This window comes from Saccostrea cucullata, unplaced genomic scaffold (genome assembly GCF_032062105.1).
Source record: "Saccostrea cucullata isolate Sc308-1 unplaced genomic scaffold, CSIRO_AGI_Scuc_v1 ctg744, whole genome shotgun sequence".
NCBI classification, from domain to species: Eukaryota; Metazoa; Mollusca; class Bivalvia; order Ostreida; family Ostreidae; genus Saccostrea; species Saccostrea cuccullata.
In genome coordinates this window covers 188,687-209,962 of record NW_026922928.1, presented here as the reverse complement: position 1 = coordinate 209,962, position 21,276 = coordinate 188,687, and the positions used below count along the sequence as shown (strand labels likewise).

Below are 21,276 nucleotides of genomic sequence, written 5' to 3'. Positions count from 1 at the left end.
TGGAAGCATCCTGGGGTAGTCGAGGTTTAAATTTTCCTTAAGAATTGGATTATATTTAAAGTCTTAAACTTTTTTTGCCAAGTATATTTTTAGCTTCTACATACATAGCTTAATTATACCCCACACAACTAGTTGCGTGAGGTATAATGTTTTTGACTCGTCTGTCATTATATCCCACGCAACTACTTGCGTGAGGTATCATGTTTTGACCCGTCTGTCTGTCAGTCAGTCCGTCAGTCCTGTTTTTTTGTCAGCGCAACTTCTCATAAACCGCTGCACAGAATTTCGTCAAACTTTACAGATATTTAGGACACAATGTGTAGATGTGCACATTACCAGGAAATTCCGATTCCGTTATTTTCTTCCGGGAATTTCCGCACTTTTCAACTTAGATTTCTGGCCACATCTTGAATATAGAGATGAACAGTTTGTCAGCGCAACTCCTCATACATCGCTGCACAGAATTTTGTCAGACTTTGTAGATATTTAGGACACGATGTGTAGATGTGCATAATACCAGGAAATTTCGATTCCTTTATTTTTCCGGGAATTTTTGCACTTTAACTTAGATTTTTGGCCATATCTTAAATATAGAGATGAACAATTTGTAACGCAACTCTTCATAAACCGCTGCACAGAATTTCGTCAAACTTTGTAGATATTGAGTACACAGTGTGTAGATGTGCATATTACCAGGAAAATCTGATTCTTTATTTTTCTGGGAATTTTGGCACTTTTCAACTTAGATTTTTGGCCATACCTTGAATATACAGATGAACATTTTGTCGGCGCGACCTCTCATAAACCGCTGCACAAGAATTTCGTCAGACTTTGCAGATATTTAGGACACAATGTATAGATGTGCATTTTACAGGACATTCCGAATCCTGTATTTTTCTGGGAATTTCGGCTCTTTACAACTTAGATTTTTAGGGATATCTTGAATATAGTGATGAACAGTTTGTCAGCGCAACTCCTCATAAACCGCTGCACGGAATTTCATCAAACTTTGCAGATATTTAGGACACAATTTGTAGATGTGCATATTACCGGAAAATTCCGATTCTTTTATTTTTTCCGGGATTTTCAGCATTCAGTTTTGGAGGAGCATGGGGTATGTGAGCTTGCTCACTTTTTCTTTCATTAAAATTCAAATCAAAAAATGGGGTCAATATGCTTCTTTTGGCGCTACAGTACATTTGATGTGACCTTTTTGCATTGAACTTTGTTTCTTAATTAAAAATTATATTTTTGACGTTTTCCCTCCAATATCTTTATCCAATTAAAGCATGAAACAAGATGAACTTAAAGTTTGTTTTAAAAAAGACACTTAAAAATTGTGCATAAGAAAAAGTTTTGAATTGCTTCACATAATCAATTATTTGACCTTTCTGCACTAATAAAAAGTTATTTTTCTGGCATTGAAAATTTAATAAGCAAGAAAATTATATTGAAGTCTTAAACTTTTTCTGATTTTAAGCAAATAGACCCAATGGCTCGCTACCGATATACCGAGTTACTCCCCGTTACTCCGCTCTTCAGTATCGATGGGTAGTTCCGGTTCGATTGGCTCTGCTGTAAACAAACTAAGTTTAGTGTATTCAGTCAAATATAACGAACTACAAGGTAAAGAAAATTTGAGTATGATTATTAAAAGGTGTTACAATAAGGCAAGATGCAAAAGAATACACATCAACTGTACTTTTCAAAAAAAAAAAGCAAGAAATTCTGAAATTGGAGAATAAAAACGTTACGTATGTTTGTGTAAAATCTGTGCTGGGGGAATTCCAAATTTAAAAATAGAAGTTGTTACATGATGTGTGTAATCGGCTGCAATACTTTTAATTTAATCAGATTTCTGACTTTAAATTAATAAATTGAATATTTTATAAAGTGATGCGTATACATTTTTACCTATATTATTATAATAGTAGTACTATTAAACCTCATCAAAGCAAATTTTCACGTGTGATGTTATAACTTTAGGTCAATCCATGTATGGGTGGTGGACGTCGATATTGCGTTTTGTGTTCGCACTACCAGGGCCAAGTCACTGAAAACAATGAAAAAATTACCTTGCACAGAATTCCAGCAGGTTCAAGTGAAAGTGATAAGAAAAGAAGGGAAAGCTGGGTTCAGCGCATCAGATTCATTCGCCCAAATGCTCCTATCTCAGACAATACTAGAATATGCAATTTACATTTTGATAATAACATCTGTACTAAATCATCAGTGCCTACTAAACTGAACCTAAAATATGCAAAACCAGAAACTCAACGTAGACCCCTGGTGCGAATATCTCCAGTAAATAAAACTTTACCACCAATTAAGGAAGATGAAAACCATGATCCTGACACACAACATGAACAAATAAGTGCAAATACAAGTAGATCTAACAGCAGCTGTGAAGCTCAAATACAGGTTGGTTCATCAGATGTTAAATTAACATGTACTGCTGAAATCCAAGCTCAGTTTCCATTGATGAAACCTGAAGATATATTCCAAAATGATGACAAAACTAGATTTTACACTGGTTTTCCGAATTACAAGACATTTAAATTAATGTTTGATGTACTAATGAAACATGGCGGAGATAGATTAACATACTGGGAAGGGGAATTGCGCTCTATAGATGGTGACAATAGGAAGTACAATGACCCAAATTTTTTTAAACCTGGAAGGAAAAGAAAATTGAGACCCATCGACGAATTTTATATGGTTTGTCTAAGGCTAAGACTAGGCATGCTGCAGGAACATTTGGCTGATATGTTTTTTGTGTCAGTCATGACTGTTTCAAGAATTCTAAATACTTGGTTAAATTTCATGTATGACCATTACAAGGGGATGATACCTTGGCCAACAAGGGAGCAAATTTTAGCAAATTTACCAAAGGCATTTGTTGAAATGCAAACTGTGAGAATTGTTATTGATGCCACAGAATTTTTTTGTGAAAAACCAGGAAATTTGACAGCACAATATTTAACTTGGAGTGAGTACAAACATCATAACACATTTAAAGTATTAATAGGTGTTGCACCAAATGGTTTAGTTACATTTGTGTCAAGAGTCTGGGGTGGTCATACATCTGATCGTCATATTGTGCAGAAAGATGGAGACTTGCTACTACCACATCTTCAAAGTGACGACATTATTTTAGCCGACAAAGGCTTCACAATTGCCGACTTGCTACCATGTGATATTGGACTAAACATGCCACCATTTGTGTCCTCATCAAAGCAGATGACAGCAGATGAATTCTTCAAAACTCAACAGATTGCTCAGCCAAGAATTGTTGTTGAGATGAAGATGGAGCAAATAAAAAACTTTAAGATATTACAGACTATTTTGCCTCTCTCCGAAGCACATCTTGCAGAGCAGATTATTTTAATTTGTACTGCCATGACAAACTTGTATGAACCACTGCTTAGATGAGTTGTTTGAATCATTCATAAACTTATTAAAACAATACTGTGTATAACTCATATAGTGCTAATGCTTTTGTGATTTAATAAACTGGTAATATCATGTGCTTTATTTCCTATTTTATTATCAATGCAATTCTGACAAAAAAATGAATATATGACAAAGCATGTATTACAAATTTTGCCCCTTTTCATTGATATAAGGATCAGTCAATATAACTGCTTTCCACGTTTCACCCTGCGAGTGTAAATTTCAGCTACAATGTTTCTGGTATAAAAATATTTCAATTTAAATAACATGTTATTGTGCCAGTAAGTCTGATCAAATTCAATTCTTTCTGTGGAAATTCCTTTTTTGGTCCAAATAACAAAATCTGCCCACTGGATATCTAATACTGCCATCTGGCCCATAACCTGGTAGAAATAATTATGTTGTCTTTTCAGATACAACTTTTCATCACGCAATTCACAACAAAATGATGGGTTACTGGCACATTCCTTTGGAAGTTTTTTTCTCCACTTATCTTCTTTTCTCCCATACGGACACTTGATCTCAACAACTCCAGTTCCACATATGGAGCATTGAACTTTTCCATCAACACTTGCTCCCAAAAATGGATGCTTGTTGCTAACATACAGTCCCATGTCTTCGACAAAAACATCACCTCTGCAGTTTTTTCTGTGATTCTGTACATACTGCCTACGGGCTTTACATTCATATTTTTTACCATGAGAAATACTGGAAGTGTTTGGTGGAGTATTGTACCCACAGAGTACTTTGACCAAATTTTCTGGAGGAGTTTCTTCTTTTCTCTTACAAATAGAACCAAAATTAGATGCAGTCAATACACAAGTTCTGGCTTCTTTCCAGTTTTTATTGTTGGCTTGACCACGTGTTGAATTGTTTAATTCAGACACAGTTAAGGGAGGTACTTCTAACCTGTTCACAAAGTCAATAAATTCTGACTGACACACTGCAGAGTTTAAATCAACACTATCCATAAACATGAAAGATGGTTCATAAATATTTAAAAAGGGTGTTATGTCTGCAGTCCTCGCACACATTGTTTGGTAAAGAACAGCTCCTGGATGAGCCTGCCCCAGTCCTTCCAGTATGTCTTTAAGAAAATTTTCAGGATCTTTACACGGGCCGGACATGTATACATCTGGATAAGGTTTCACTGGTGGATTATCAGATGTGAGAAACTTGATGTCTTGTAATCTTTTTGGACTTGGCGGTCTCTGAATTTCTTTGGGTTTTTTCCACTTACAATCACCTGAGGTACAGGGATTTTTTATTTTGACAACAGCAAATAAGGCGGCTCCAACATGGGCACAAAATCCAGCTTTTCCTGCTTTACAATTACAAGAGGATATTTCAATTTGTCCAGTTTTAATAATGGTAACATAGAGGCTGTAATGGTCATAATTTTTTCCTTCTATTTTTACTAAATGTCTCATACTTGGTCTACATTCTGCTGCAATACAACTGTATGTATGGTTAACATTATTCACTTTTATATTTCCAAGAAAATTTTCATCACAGAGTCTTCTTGCCTTTTTAAGCTGCCTTTTGCACTTTTTAGATTTACCTGAAACAGGATCTTTTGAATAGATAAAGTAATTAAGAATGTTCTCTTCCTTAACATCTGGACAATTCTCCGTTGTCAGCTCTGCCCACTGTTATGGGTCAGAATTACCCGAAATGCCAGCAAAGATCAATAACACGATTTAAACTTAACAATAATTTATTTACAGTAATATATAATAAATATATCAAACATAAAGTACAAACTTAGCAAGAATCTAAAAATACATACATCAGAGTGTCCGTTGCTGCACACAATGTCCCAGTGAAAATATATCCCATTTGTAACTCAATGGTGCTCATACGACAAGAGTATTGTATATCTATGCATCGAATTGACAGGGTATTTATACAGTAATCATAAATCTAGAATATTCTAGAAATTGTTAAAACATGATATTACTGGAACAATCTGGACATACACAAAATTAAAGAATGTTCTAGATAAAATGACCAAACATGTTGACCACTCTGGAATGTTCAAGAAACTTAATGTTACTAATTATCTACATAATGAAACAATACACATCTCACAACACCTCCCCCTTAAAAAGTTTGAATGTCAATGAAAAACTTAAATTGTAAAACATGTACATTAATACAAAATCTAGTATGTTTACGATACTCTTGACAAGGCGTCTGCAATAACATTGTCTTTGCCTTTGATATGCTTAATTGTTATGTTGTATTCTTGTAACAACAAACTCCATCTAGTCAGTCTTTGATTCTTGTTTGACAATTTATGCAAAAATGTCAGGGGGTTGTGATCAGTATACACAAGAACTGGATGCAAAGTAACATTCAAATAAACATCAAAATGCTGTAAAGCTAACAACAAAGCACGGCATTCTTTTTCAATAGTAGAATAATTTCGTTGACATTTTGTAAGTTTCTTTGAAAAATAAGAAACAACTCTATCTACATTATCACTATGTTCTTGAAACAAAGCTGCCCCGATTCCAACATCACTAGCGTCAACAGTAAGCTTAAATTGCTTAGAAAAATCTGGAGTTGACAGAACTGGGTTGCTCATCAGGATAGATTTGATTTGATGTTTGTTATGGGTCAGAATTACCCGAAATGCCAGCAAAGATCAATAACACAATTTAAACTTAACAATAATTTATTTACAGTAATATATAATAAATATATCAAACATAAAGTACAAACTTAGCAAGAATCTAAAAATACATACATCAGAGTGTCCGTTGCTGCACACAATGTCCCAGTGAAAATATATCCCATTTATATCTCAATAGTGCTTATACGACAAAGTATTGTATCTCTATGCATCGAATTGACAGGGTATTTATACAGTAATATAAATCTAGAATATTCTAGAAATTGTTAAAACATGATATTACTGGAACAATCTGGACATACACAAAATTTAAGAATGTTCTAGATAAAATGACCAAACATGTTGACCACTCTGGAATGTTCAAGAAACTTAATGTTACTAATTATATACATAACGAAACAATACACATCTCACAACACCTCCCCCCTTAAAAAGTTTGAATGTCAATGAAAAACTTAAATTGTAAAACATGTACATTAATACAAAATCATATATGTTCACGATACTCTGGACAAGGCATCTGCAATAACATTGTCTTTGCCTTTGATATGCTTAATTGTTATGTTGTATTCTTGTAACAACAAACTCCATCTAGTCAGTCTTTGATTCTTGTTTGACAATTTATGCAAAAATGTCAGGGGGTTGTGATCAGTATACACAAGAATTGGATTCAAAGTAACATTCAAATAAACATCAAAATGCTGTAAAGCTAACAACAAAGCAAGGCATTCTTTTTCAATAGTAGAATAATTTCGTTGACATTTTGTAAGTTTCTTTGAAAAATAAGAAACAACTCTATCTACATTATCACTATGTTCTTGAAACAAAGCTGCCCCGATTCCAACATCACTAGCGTCAACAGTAAGCTTAAATTGCTTAGAAAAATCTGGAGTTGACAGAACTGGGTTGCTCATCAGGATAGATTTGATTTTATGAAAGGATTTTTCACAGTCCTTTGTCCATTCAAAGTTAACCCTCTTTTGTAAAAGATTTGTAAGTGGACTAACTACTGAGGAAAAATTTGGACAAAATTTTCTGTAAAACCCAGCCATGCCCAAAAACCTCATTAATTCTTTCTTGTTTGTAGGAATCGGGAACTTTGCAATAGCTTCCACTTTAGCCATTATGGGTGTAACATAACCTTGACCTACTTTATGACCTAAATACTCTACATAAGCATGACAAAATTCACTCTTTTCAAGGTTCACAGTTAAATTTGCTTTAGCTAAAATGTCAAATAAAGCACGCATGATTCGGAGATGTCGTCCCATGTGTTGCTATATATGACGACATCATCAATGTAGGCCTCGCATCCCTCAAGGTCTTGAAGAAGGGAGTGAATCATCCTTTGGAATGTAGCCGGTGCGTTTTTCATGCCAAAAGGCATTACTTTAAACTGGTAAAGTCCATCTGGTGTAGCAAAAGCAGATATTTCTTTTGCTCTTTCTGTTAACGGTACTTGCCAGTAGCCTTTCAACAGGTCAAATTTACTGACAAATTTCGCATTTCCAATGTTGTCAATACAGTCATCGATTCTAGGTATTGGATATGAATCAGTTTTGGTAACAGAATTCACCTTTCTAAAGTCTGTACACAATCGGTACGAACCATCCTGTTTTGGTACAAGAATACACGGTGAGCTCCAATCACTTTTATTAGGTTCAACAATGTCATTGTCCAACATATACTGCACTTCCCTTCTTAGGTACTGCAATTTTATTGGATTCAGACGGTACGGATGTTGTTTGATAGGCAGAGCGTCGCCAACTATAACATCATGACAAGCTGCATTAGTTTTCTTTGGAACATCCGAGAAGATTTGATGATACTCATTCATCAAGTTTTTAACTTGTTCTTTTTGGTGAATGTTCAAATGTCCAAGTTTGGCATCAAAATCAGCCAAAATTTCTGAGTTTTTCAAACGAACACTCTGATTACAATCTTTCTCATTCATTTCTACACTCGTATCACTTTCAATATAATTTTGAACAGTCTTAGCATTGGCTAAAGTGGAAACTGGTTTTACAGAATTTCGGTCACACCTTTCAAAATACTCTTTTAACATGTTAATGTGACAAACCCGTTTCTCTTTACGTCGACCTGGTGTCTTAACTACATAGTTTACATCACTGATCTTGCTTTCAATTTCATAAGGGCCATAAAATCTGGCCTGTAAAGGATGACCAGGAATAGGTAAAAATACAAGAACCTTATCACCTGGCTTAAACACCCTATTTCTGGCATCTTTGTCATACCACATTTTCATTTTCATCTGAGAATTCTTCAAATTTTCTTGTGCTAATTTACAAGCATTGTAAAGTTTTTCTTTGAAATCAGACACATAATCTAAAAGATTAAGATCACTAGTCTCAGTCAGCCACTTTTCCTTCAACAATTTCAAAGGACCTCTAACTGTATGTCCGAACACCAATTCAAAAGGACTGAACCCAAGAGACTCCTGGACTGCTTCTCGTGCAGCAAATAGCACAAGATGAACCCCTTCGTCCCAGTTTTTTTCATATTGGTAACAATGGGTCTTCAGCATTGTTTTTAGGGTTTGATGAAAACGTTCTAGCGCTCCCTGGGACTCAGGATGATAAGCAGTTGATCTATATTGCCTTATACCCAACTCATGCATGACTTGCTGGAACAACCCCGACATAAAATTTGAGCCTTGATCCGACTGAATTGCCTTGGGTGCTCCTACAAAACTGAAAAACTTGGTTAGGGCCTTAACTATGCTCTTTGCCTTTATATTCCTTAGAGGTATGGCTTCAGGAAATCGAGTGGATGTACACATAATGGTAAGTAAATACTGGTTTCCAGATCTGGTCCTAGGCAAAGGTCCTACACAATCCACTAATACTCGACTAAACGGTTCTTCAAAAGCTGGAATGGGTTGGAGAGGAGCAGATGGTATCTTCTGATTTGGTTTACCTACCATCTGACAGACATGGCATGACTTGCAAAACTTCGAAACATCCTTTCTTAACTTAGGCCAAAAAAAATGACTCAAAATCCTATTATAAGTTTTATTGATACCTAAATGACCAGCCATAGGTGTATCGTGAGCTAAACTCATGACATCTCGACGATAAGCAGCTGGGACCACTATCTGGTGAACAACACGCCACACTTCATCTGGAGAAGCATCAGGTGGTCGCCATTTTCGCATAAGGATGCCATCTTTCATATAGAAGCATTCTCCAACTTTAATAGCCTCTTCTGGTGGAAGTACCCTCTTACTAAGTTGAATGATATCTGGGTCTTTATGTTGTTCAGAGAGTAAACGTTCTCGGCTGAGGATGTCCTTGCCTTGGCTAACTAGTGGATGCAACTCATCATCCTCACCACCAAATTTTGGTAAAAATTCTTTCTTCTCTTGCTTCTTGATATTGTGTGGTTCCATGCTGGTTTGAATGCCATCAAGGTCAGATAAGAAAGTGTCATTCAAATCAATATCAACAGAGGAATTCGTCTCGTCAAAGGCTTGAGTATGGTCTGCCTCCATTTCTCGTCTTCTGGCCATCGCTCTGGTAACAGCACAGGCTGGATAAATGTCATCATCTTCATCATCGCACATGACACTGGAAGTGATCTTCTCACAAACTATAGGATCTGGTACAACTTTTCCACCAGCTAGATCGTTGCCTAACAACAAAGAAATGCCTGGAACGGGAAGAGTAGGTCGAACACCTACGATAACAGGTCCAGTAACTAAATCTGACTTCAAACTAATTCTATGCAGGGGAACATCAATGACGCCTAGCTCCACACCCTGTAATAAAACTGACCCACCAGTAGAAGTCTGCTCAGACAAAGGAAGCACGCCCTCTAACAATAACGTCTGTGCAGCACCAGTATCTCTCAAAATCTGGACAGGTTTTATTTCGCTAGAGTCACCGAGTGAAACAAATCCCTGAGACATAAAGGGCTTATAATCCTCCATAGAATCAATAGAACTGGACTGTGAACCCTGGACATCAGGAGTGTCAGAACGAATCGAAACTAAGGCTTCTCTATCACCTCTAACTGCCGCACAAGCATGTGGTTGAGTTTTATCAAAATCATTTTTTCTCTTAAGTTTAAAGCATTCACTGATCAGATGACCCTTTTTCTTACAATAACTACAAGTAGGAAGCGACCCTATTCCAGACGATCCTTCAACACGTCCTGGACCGGACTTAGAACCACCTTGGGATGGAGACTGGGAACTTGTGAAAGACTGAGACCCTGAACCACTCTTTTTATACGTGTCTGAATTGGTAGAATTACTGCTAGTCTGAGATCTTGAAACAAAATTCTTTTTATGAGACAGAGCATAAGTATCAGATATGACTGCTGCCTCTTCAAGAGTTTTCACATTCTTATCTTCTAAATGTGTTTTCAAATCTTGAGGAACACATTCCTTAAACTCTTCTACCAGGATGACTTGGCGCAAATTAGCAAAAGTTTTATCAAGTTTCTTAGATCTAAACCAGTGATCGAATAAATCTTCTTTCTCTCGTGAAAATTCAACAAATGTTTGATTATCAAACTTTCTATACTTTCTGAACTTTTGTCTATACGCTTCAGGTACTAATTCATATGCTTTTAATATTGCTGCTTTGACCTTCTCATAGTCTGAACTCTCAACTACCCCTAGTGCAGAGTATACCTCAGCCGCTTTTCCAACCAGTACACTTTGTAACATTGTTGACCAAACATTTCGTGGCCATTTAAGATTCTCTGCTACCTTTTCGAATTGTGGAAAATATTTGTCTACAGATTTTTCTTGAAATTTTGGAACTAATCTGATATTTTTTGCTGCATCAAATTCAGTTTTGACAACTGACGGTTCTGGTTGGTTCTGTAATTTTAATTTCTCTAATTCAAAGTTCATTTCACGCTCTCTTTCTCGCTCTTGTCTTTCTAATTTGTCTAATTCAAATTTTCGTTCACTCTCTCGTTCTTCTCTTTCTCTTTCTAATTTTTCTCTTTCAAATCGCATTTTCTCTAACTCTAATTGAAACTGATATTCTGCCATTTTATAAGAGCGTAACTCTGATTTAACTGTATATTCTGGAAGATCGTATTTTTCAAAGATGTTTTCTTCTACTAGTTTGTTTGCAACCTTAATTCTAATGTCTTGCTTTTTCTGAGAGGATTTAACATCTAACCCAAGATGCAAACCTAATGCGATCAAGTCATCCTTTTTTAACGTATCAAAAACCTGAACACTTGGTTAACTAAGAAAGTCTGTGACCGAAAACACCATGTTGATTTCTGCTGGCTTATAATCAAATTTAACGGTTCAATTAACAAAATTCTGACAATAAACTGCAAAAGTGCAAGAAATTCTTTATCCCGGACGAGCCCCCAATTCTGTTATGGGTCAGAATTACCCGAAATGCCAGCAAAGATCAATAACACAATTTAAACTTAACAATAATTTATTTACAGTAATATATAATAAATATATCAAACATAAAGTACAAACTTAGCAAGAATCTAAAAATACATACATCAGAGTGTCCGTTGCTGCACACAATGTCCCAGTGAAAATATATCCCATTTGTAACTCAATGGTGCTCATACGACAAGAGTATTGTATATCTATGCATCGAATTGACAGGGTATTTATACAGTAATATAAATCTAGAATATTCTAGAAATTGTTAAAACATGATATTACTGGAACAATCTGGACATACACAAAATTAAAGAATGTTCTAGATAAAATGACCAAACATGTTGACCACTCTGGAATGTTCAAGAAACTTAATGTTACTAATTATCTACATAATGAAACAATACACATCTCACAACACCACCCATCTTTAAGTTTTGACGGATTAGGAACATATTCATCATCCCCATCTGAACTGTCACTTGTGGCAGAAATATCTGTCTCACCAAAGTTCATTACTCTAATTATTCTGTTCACTAGAATGTCCTTATTTCCAGATTTTTTAAGACCTTTGTCTGCTAACCATTTTTGAAGATCTGATTTCTTCCATTTTAAAAGTATTTCAGGAGTTACAGGAGCATCACTTGTATCAGAATCTGTCTCACTCATTCTGCAAATAATTTATACATATATGCATTAGTTTTCACTTTAATTTACATATATTCTATTAAACAATATGTTGTTATTTTGTCTATTGATTAATACTGAGGCATTCTGACAATATTGGCTTTTCAAAATAACCGGCATTACCTGCAAACTTTTACTATGTATTGTACATGTATATCATGTATATATGACATAAAATTCGGTGAAAATAAAATGTAGGGATGTAACAACATTTTCACAATTAAATATATATTTTACCAGTTTTCTATACCCTCGTATTAATTTTTACGCCAATCTGCATTATTTTATTTCCGTGTGTGCCCAGAATTATACGAAACATGTCAGCTAGGAAACTGCATATGCATAGCAGTATATAACACATGGTACAGGTCCCACGATACATAGGCACAATAAACTTGTAAAGATGATCAGTGATTCAGTCCCGTTACCCCTGGGTGTACTTTCAATAATACCGATAATTCATTCGAGGATTAAATATTTCTTACCTATACTGTATTGTTAACTCTTCTCGTGAAGCCGAAAGGAAAGCGTTTGTAAACAGTATTGTTTAAACGTGACGCCATGCACCGGAACTACCCAGCGTTGCGCCACCTTTCGGATAAGAGCTCTGCCAGGAGCATTCACTCTGTATATCGGTAGCGAACCATTTATCTTGAATATTTAGAAAAGAACATCAAAGGTGGGGGGTATATGACGTAAATTTTTAGATATTATTAAAAAAAAAGTGTCAATTTTACGTTAAAGATGGTTCATTTTATCCCGGATTTTCAGAATATATTTACTATATGTGTCACACTTTGTTGATAGAATTCATATGAAATAATTTAATAGATATTACTGAACCAGCATGACACATTTCACTGCAAAAAACAGCTTTTTGTGCAACCAAGATGGAAAAATAGGAATCCGAAATTAACAGTACTGTTATAGTTCAAACTGGAAAATCAGAACATTATCGTCTAAAAAACCTTCCGCCACAAAATATAGTCCCTATCTTAATTCTACTTGAATGAAATTTAATCGCTGTTTTTTCATTGAATATAGTTAAATTTGCACTGTAGAATTCAGATTTAATGTTAGAACTTAAAAATGATGGAGAATTTTATAAATAAAGGACCTGACCAAATTACGCTCAAAATCTCAGGATCGAACGTCCTTAAACATTCACTGGTCCAAGGACTATTAAGCTAGTAAAATTCACTAGTCCATGTCATTAAATGACTAGTCCAAAAAAAACATACTTATAGGCTAAATAAAAATTATGTATGTTTCCTGTAACATTCCCAAAAAGTTAAGGGTCAGTAGATCGGGATTTTTTTTTTTGGCTTATGAATGGTCAAACATCTCCCGACTGAATAAACCAGGTGTTTCATTTACAGTGGACACCCAACATGGCTGCATTACAGCAGAAAACAAACTTCAATAAGTTGTGGGTCGAAATTGTTTTAAGCTCTACTGGTCAGAGACAAGAAAAGCTCATATGATAGTAATGCGTCCGTTGTCCCTCTGTCTGTCTAGCTGTCTATCTATCTGTAAACAATTTTTCAAAATGCTACTCCTCCTGCAGTTTTGGTCAGATTTCAATATAACTTGGCACACAAGTAGAATACACTAAGATACAGAATTCTGTGTATCGGTTTTTGATTTCGATGAACAGTATTGCTGTGGTTACTAAAAATAGAAATTTCCTAAAATACTTTTAAAATGCTAATCATCCTAGAGATTTGGTCTGATTTCAATATAACATGGCAAATAAGTAGACTACATTAAGATACATAATTTTATGTATTGGTGTTTGATTTCGATCAACAGTGTTGCCGTGGTTACTAAAAATAGAAATCTCTGTGAAAAACTTTTAAAATGCTACTCCTCCTACAGTTTTGGTTTGATTTCAATATAACTTGGCACACAAGTAGAGTACACTAAGATACATAATTCTGATAATCGTTTTTTGATTATGATGAACATTGTTGCCGTGGTTACTTAAAATAGAAATTTCTGTGAAATACTTTTGAAATGCTACTCCTCCTACAGTTTTGGTCTGATTTCAATATATTTTGGCACACAAGTAGACTACTCTAAGATACATGTAATTCTGTGTATATATTTTTGATTTTGATGAACGATGTTGCCAACTGTTACTAAAGATAGAAATTTCTGTTAAATTTTATTAAAAGCTACTCCTAGAATTGTAGTCTTATTGCAATCTTGCAATAAAAAGGGCCTTAGTCAAGAATCATAATTATGTTTATTGCTTTTGTAAAGATTTATGTCCAAACTGCTACTTTCTCTTCCTTTATTATAGGCACAAACCAGTAGAGCTACAGTCTTGACAGAGACTTCTGGTTACAATAATGATTACTCTTTATATTTAAGGTAAATGTTAACTAGGTTGACATATTTTATGTTTCAAGTAAAGCTACAATTAATATACATATTAATAAATGAAATCATTTGGCAGGAAAAACAAATCCACCCAGGGGTAATTTGAATGGGTCAGTCGGGTTACAGTATATATACAGTGGACCTTCAGATATCCGGACGCCAGATATCCGGATGCTTCAGTATCCGGATTTTTTTCATTGGAACGAAATTTTTAAATGTTATTCTGTCTTGTTTAACTGGTGATTCAGATATCCGGATGCTTCACATATCCGGACAAATTGACTGGGAACCAAAGTGTCCGGATAAATGAGGGTCCACTGTATATATATAACATATATAATTTTTTTTGGCCTTAATTTTAATCAATTAATGAGGCATTCCAGGGAGTTAAAAAAAATTAAAAAATACTTTTAATTAAAATATTTTTTCTTCTCAAAACTACTAGTCTGATGGACTGTCCGAAGGTAACATTTAGCTAGTCTGCCACCATAAACTTTAGGACCGGATCTTTTTAAACCAATGGTGGTGTAGATTCTAAATTGTTCAAATCATGACCCCCAAGGATAGGGCAGGGCCGCAATAGGGAATCTTAGTTTTAGTTGGTCTGAAATTGTAGTATTTTTAAATTCATTTTTTTCGAAACAAATTGTGTAAACAGGTAGCAAATGCTGTAAATGCATGTATCTTTATTCTACAGTTTTCTTAAGAACACCCGAAAAACATGTGCTGACCATGTATTCTGAAGACAAAAATCATGTGATCCTGAATTTCTATTGATATTCAAAAAATCTTCAGGCACCATGCCTTCAATATTTATTTAGTTTACCTCAAAAAGAGCATTTTAAATTCACATCTTTATCAAGAATACATGTTTAAGATATCGGGGATTCATATGATGGAGAGAAATAAACATTTATGAAACGTTAATTTACGGCATTTTTTTCTGGTTTTGCAGTACAGTTGAGATGTTTTGGAAAGAGTTTTGTCCCTTAGAATTAGAAAATTTCCAATTATTTTGGGAAGGGGGGCTTAGTGTTTTACAAACATCACTTGTTCACATTTTGAACTTCAGTTAGTGTCATGACCCTGTAGTGTAAGGAGGGACGGTAATCAAAGTTAAACATAGGAATACATGGGGAAAAAAATCTATTAAACCTTCTATTGAAGAACTGTGTTATTGTTACACATGCATTCTCAGGTTGTGAAGAATTTTTTTTCAAATCATGACTCCCAGGAGTAGAGAGTGCCCCATGCCATGGGTCAAAATTTTACAAAGAAATATACAGTGGAGCTTCATACTTTGGTTCCCAGTCAGTTGGTCTGGATATACCATATAATGGGTAATTTTTACTGCTGTAAATTTTTACGAATTTGTGTCAAAAAAGGGTGATTTAAATTTTTACGCGTTATTTTTTTACGAATTGAACAGTCCATAAAAATAAAAATCATCAGATGTAAAATTCCCGATCAGTGATTGTTAGCATGTAAAGTTAGCACGTTTACGTACAAGTAATGAGTCCGGAAACCCGGTGTAAGAGAAAGAGAAAGAGAGAGAGGTTTATTAAATTATAATGATATAAACAATGCATAATATATATTTTTTATCATTTACCTTTAAATACATGAACAATGTGCCCTTCATTTATTTTTTTTTTTATAAAACACATAGCTATGCACACCGTGTGCTCGTCTGGTGTTTACCGAAAACAAAGAGAGACCACTAAAACTATCATAATTGAAGTGAAAGTACCTGTATTAAGAGGTCGAAGTTTTATTCAAAGCACATGAAACAGAAGAAAGGGTCAAAGATTGAAAACACGGGTATAATTATTAAGTCATTATCAGAAGTTATGCGTCTCGTAAAAATACTAAAAAAAAGTAACCATGTAGGACTAATTGATTAATTAATTGACGATGTTTGTATTATAAATTTATACAAGTTAATTAAGTACACTAATTATATAGCCTACAGGGAGTGAGCTTAATTAATGGCAATTAGTATTACTTTTATACATAGACAAGACAAGACAGACAAGACTTCATTCTCATAAACTGTAACTATGTTGAAAATTTACACGGGACATTTTATAAATTATGTGAAATTTTACGCGTTTAAATTTTACGGATTTATAAAACTCATAAAAATTAGTAAAAATTAGCAGCACGTAAAAAATACCTTTTATAAGGTATGAAGCGTCCGGATACCTGAAATACCTTGATATTAGTTATATGGCCTTTCAGTAAAGCTAAGAATGCTGCTTTATATCATTAAGTTATATTGTTAAAATACTTTATAATATATAAGAACTAATCTGTCCTGGTCTAGGTACCAAAATAAAAATGTAAATTGTCATTTGGTAGACCTGGAAGAGAAAACGTCTTTCGGTTTCTCTATTCTTATTTGATATGAACACCCATGAATGTTAAATGTGAAATTAACTACACTACTCATAATCATCCCAAGCAAGTATGTATAAATGATTTTTGATAATGAAAGTGATTTTATAAATGCATCAAATCACAGAATCGGTTTGGCACAAAAAATATTGTGCATAAAAAGAACCTTCAAAGTCATGTCTATAAATAGCAATACATTAAACCATGTTACGACTTAATTCTAACAGTAAAAGAAATATATTTGCTGACCCAGGGTACAAATAAATTAGAGACATAAAAGCATAAAATTTTCCTGAATTAATATTTATCAAATACATATTAGAGAAGCTAGAGTCTCCTGCCATCAGTCAATAATTAACCTTGCCACAAACCATTGATAACAGGTCACACTGGTGGCCGGAATACAAGAAGCGAAATTCCTTTTAAACAAGATGAAATAACATCTAAAAATTACTTTTCCTTGAAAAATCGTCCAGATATTGAAGCACATTAGATATTGTCCTCTCGACATCAAAAAATCCAATTTAATTTAAGCGCATTAAGCTGAGGTTTTCAACCTGTCGGTTTTCCTCAGGTAAGTTTGGTGTGTAGCTCAATTGAAATTATGCAAGAAATTAAGCATGTTTTTGTTGCAGACAGAATCCTTCTCAAAATTCTTTCTTTAAAAATTAATATTTAAGGTCTTTCGTCTTCAGCGGAAGACCCTCTAGTGATTCTACTGTTTCTTATTATTAAGGTCTTCCGTCTTCACGGAAGACCTTATAGTGATTCTACTGTTTCTTATTATTATTCTTATTATTCTTTTTTTTGACAAAATTTTGTACAGGCGATTTCTCGAAAACTATTCAGCGGTTTTTCATGAAACTTTCACAAAATATGTCTCATTATATGAAGTTGTTACATCCATAGAGAAATTTCGAAAATACGCTTCCGGTGCCAAGTTATGAACAATTTCCTGATTTTAAAATGCAATTTTGTCGCCCCTTTTTATCGAAAATGGCTCAAGATAAGACCTGGAGACTAATTGGAGACGATAGTTTGTCACTTTGTGGTTTGCAGAATCACCTTCTTGTGCGTCGTCAGTACTTCCGGTTGTTACGAGATGCAAATTTAAAATAATCGTATTTTCAAACTTTTTTGTTTTAAAGTATTTTTCATTTATTTTTGGTATATTCATAGAAGTCTTCCTTGTAATGCTTACTATATAATTTGTTTGAATGTTGATAAATCTAAACTCTAGATATTAGCATTCAAAAATCTGAAGCGGGTCCAAAATGGCGGCTGTCTCTGTCAACGCCGACATTTCGCAATAGGGGTTTATGGAGGCAGCCGAGCGTTTGCTTGAACGAAAGTAACATAAGGATAAATGAAATGTAAAGGAATACTTAGATTGTCACGTCGTAGTTTCGTTGCAGTTCTTTGTCAAACTAACGTCTTCTATAATTGGTAAAAGACTAAATGTGCAAAGGAAATATCTTTTGTGCACCATGGAAAAACAGATCTTTAATCATGCTTATAAGTAATGCTTTCTCAAAAAAGAATATCAATTAATATTTTAATTATAAATCTTAACCACTGTTTTTCCTATGCACAATTGTGTCATATTAAACTAATAAATAAGACAAAAATAAGATTTTTTTTTAAAAAAAGATCGCTTCATAGAGTTTATTTTAGCATTATTGGCTCAGAGTTATTGAGCAAGAATGATATCTGATTTCATGACCGTTGTAGGACGAGCCATGTTTTTCGGCGAAACATTTCACCTTTGTCGACTTACTAATCGGGATAGTTCACTTTGGGGATACAAAGGAAATTGAACATAGTTAAAAATTCGTAACTGTTTCGCCGCTTTAGTGTTAAATGCATTTATTCAATATTTAATTTGTAAAATGTGTTAAATATACTTTCTAAACCTTGAATAGACTATAAGAACGTTCTTTTTTTAACTTCATTAAAGCTATCACACCTATTTAATAGAACATTCCAAAGAAAAGGCGCAAAGATTAACACGTGGGTTTGCCGCTGAATTTTGAATAGTGACCTGCCTTCATAATTTTAAGACAGCAGCACTGTTTTGTACATAAATACAAGTAGATTTAGAGTAGAGGTCGCGATAGCGGAGTATTAAGTGCGGCGGAGTTTCATGCTGGCGTCTTGTGTTCAATCCCCCTTGTGTGCAAATCTTTTTCAATTTTTCTGTTCGATTTAACGTTTTCCTTCCGGAAGCGGACGGAAGACCTCTCGTTGCTCGCAACGAGTTTCATGTGTAGTTAACGTCTTCCGTCTTCAGCGGAAGACCTTCTAGTGATTCTACTGTTTCTTATTATTATTATTATTATTTTTTTTTTCCCCAAAATTTTGTGCAGGCGATTTCTCGAAAACTGTTAGGTGGTTTTCAATGAAACTTTCAGGAATCATGCGTCATTATATGAACTTTGTTCATCAGAAGGAAAATTTGGAATACTCACCTTCGGTTCCAAGTTATTGACAGTTTTCTGATTTTAAAATGGATTTTTGTCCCCCCTTTTTTACGAAAATGGTCTAAGATATTAACTGGAGACTTGTTAGAGATGATAGATGATGACTTTAAGATATGTGAAATCACCTTTTTGTGTGTCGTCAGTACTTCCGGTCGCTAGCAGAAGCGAATTTAAAAAGTCCGTATTTAACTTTTTTGTTTTTCAATACTTTTCATTTATTTTTGGAATGTTAATAGAAATCGTTCTTATAATGCTTACTATATAATTTGTTTGAACATTGATAAATCCAAACTCTAGATATTAACATTTGAAAATCTGAAGCGGGTCCAATATGGCGGCTGTGTATGTCAATTCCGACATTTCGCAATAGGGGTTTTCAGAGGCAGCCAAGCGTTTGCTTGAACGAAAAATAAGGATAAATGAAATGTAAGGGAATACGGGGATTGTCACGAAGTAGTTACGTTGTTATGTGTCAAACTATGTTTAAATCCATGGTCGTCTCAAACGTCTTCTATACTTGGTTTTGGCTGGTTCTCAAAGTAGAAAAAGAAAAGACTAAATGTGCAAATGAAATACTATCATTTGTTTTGCGGAAAAAACAGATCTTAAATCTTAGTTACAAATAATAGTTTTAAGAAACAATATCGATGTATGTAGTAAGTATCAAACGTATCCACTGTTTTGCTCATGCACCCTAGAGTCATATTAAACTACATTTGTAATAGGGGAGACAAACATAAGAAAATCATTTTTTAGAAGAATTGAGTTTATATTAATATTCTTGTGTCAAAGATATGATTTAAGTTATTGAACATAAATGGTATCTGATTCCTTGACCGTCTTAGGGCGACACATGTTTTTCTGCGAAACATTTCAACCTTTTCATGAAAGTTTAACTAATCGGGATAGTTCAGTATTGGGATAAACAGGAAATTTTAAAAAGTAAAAAGTTATTGCAGTTTCACTGATTTAGTGTTACTTATCTATTTACGTCATAGAATTTGTAAATGTGTTAAAAACAATTATTTCTTTACCTTGAAATTTTAGCTATGAAAACGTTCTTTTTTTATTTCCATTGAAGCTATCACACCTATTTAATGGGACATTCCAAAGAAAAGGCGCGAAGATTTACTTGTGGCGTTTGACGCAAAATTATGAATAGTGACCGCCTTTCATTATTCTAAGACAGATGAACTGTTTCAGAAGTATATACAAGTAGATTTAGAGCTGTGGTCCCAATACCGTAATACAATGTAGTAAGCGCTTTGGATTTTCATGCTGGCGACCCGGACTCAATCCCGTTTGTTTCCATAAAAAGTTTTATCACTTTTTCAGCTCGATTTTGCGACCCGTCTTCACGATTATTATTATTATTATTATTTTTTTCTTTTGTGCAATCCCTATTCAGTTTTTCTGTTTTCAGGAATTATCATCATCATATGAAGTTGTGGCATGGATAGGTTTTATCACCTTTGGTTCCAAGTTATTGACAGTTTTCTGTGTGTCGTCATTCTTTTTGAAAATGGTTTAAGATATTAACTGGAGACTTGTTATTTTCGTCATTACTTCCGGTCACTAGCGGAAGCTTTAAAAAGTTCGTATTTTCTAACTTTTTTGTTTTTTAATATTTTTCATTTATTTTTGGAATGTTTAGAAACCCTTCTAAAAATGCTTACTATATAATTTGTTTGAACATTGATAAATCCTAACTCTAGATATTAACATTTAAAAATCTGAAGCGGGTCCAATATGGCGGCTGTCTATGTCAACTCCGACATTTCGCAATAGGGGTTTTCAGAGGCAGCCAAGCGTTTGCTTGAACGGGATAAATGAAATGTAAAGGAATA

At 34.3% G+C, this 21,276-nt stretch overlaps 1 protein-coding gene across 1 annotated transcript; it reads left to right on the top strand.

Moving 5' to 3' along the window:
* The first annotated feature begins 1,601 nt into the window (after nucleotides 1-1,601).
* On the top strand, nucleotides 1,602-3,525 carry LOC134262813 (uncharacterized). Its single transcript, XM_062745138.1, has 2 exons — nucleotides 1,602-1,626; nucleotides 1,987-3,525. Exon 2 carries the CDS (start codon nucleotides 1,999-2,001, stop codon nucleotides 3,430-3,432), a length of 1,434 nt encoding a protein of 477 aa, XP_062601122.1. The 5' UTR covers nucleotides 1,602-1,626; nucleotides 1,987-1,998; the 3' UTR covers nucleotides 3,433-3,525.
* Nucleotides 3,526-21,276: the final 17,751 nt, after the last annotated feature.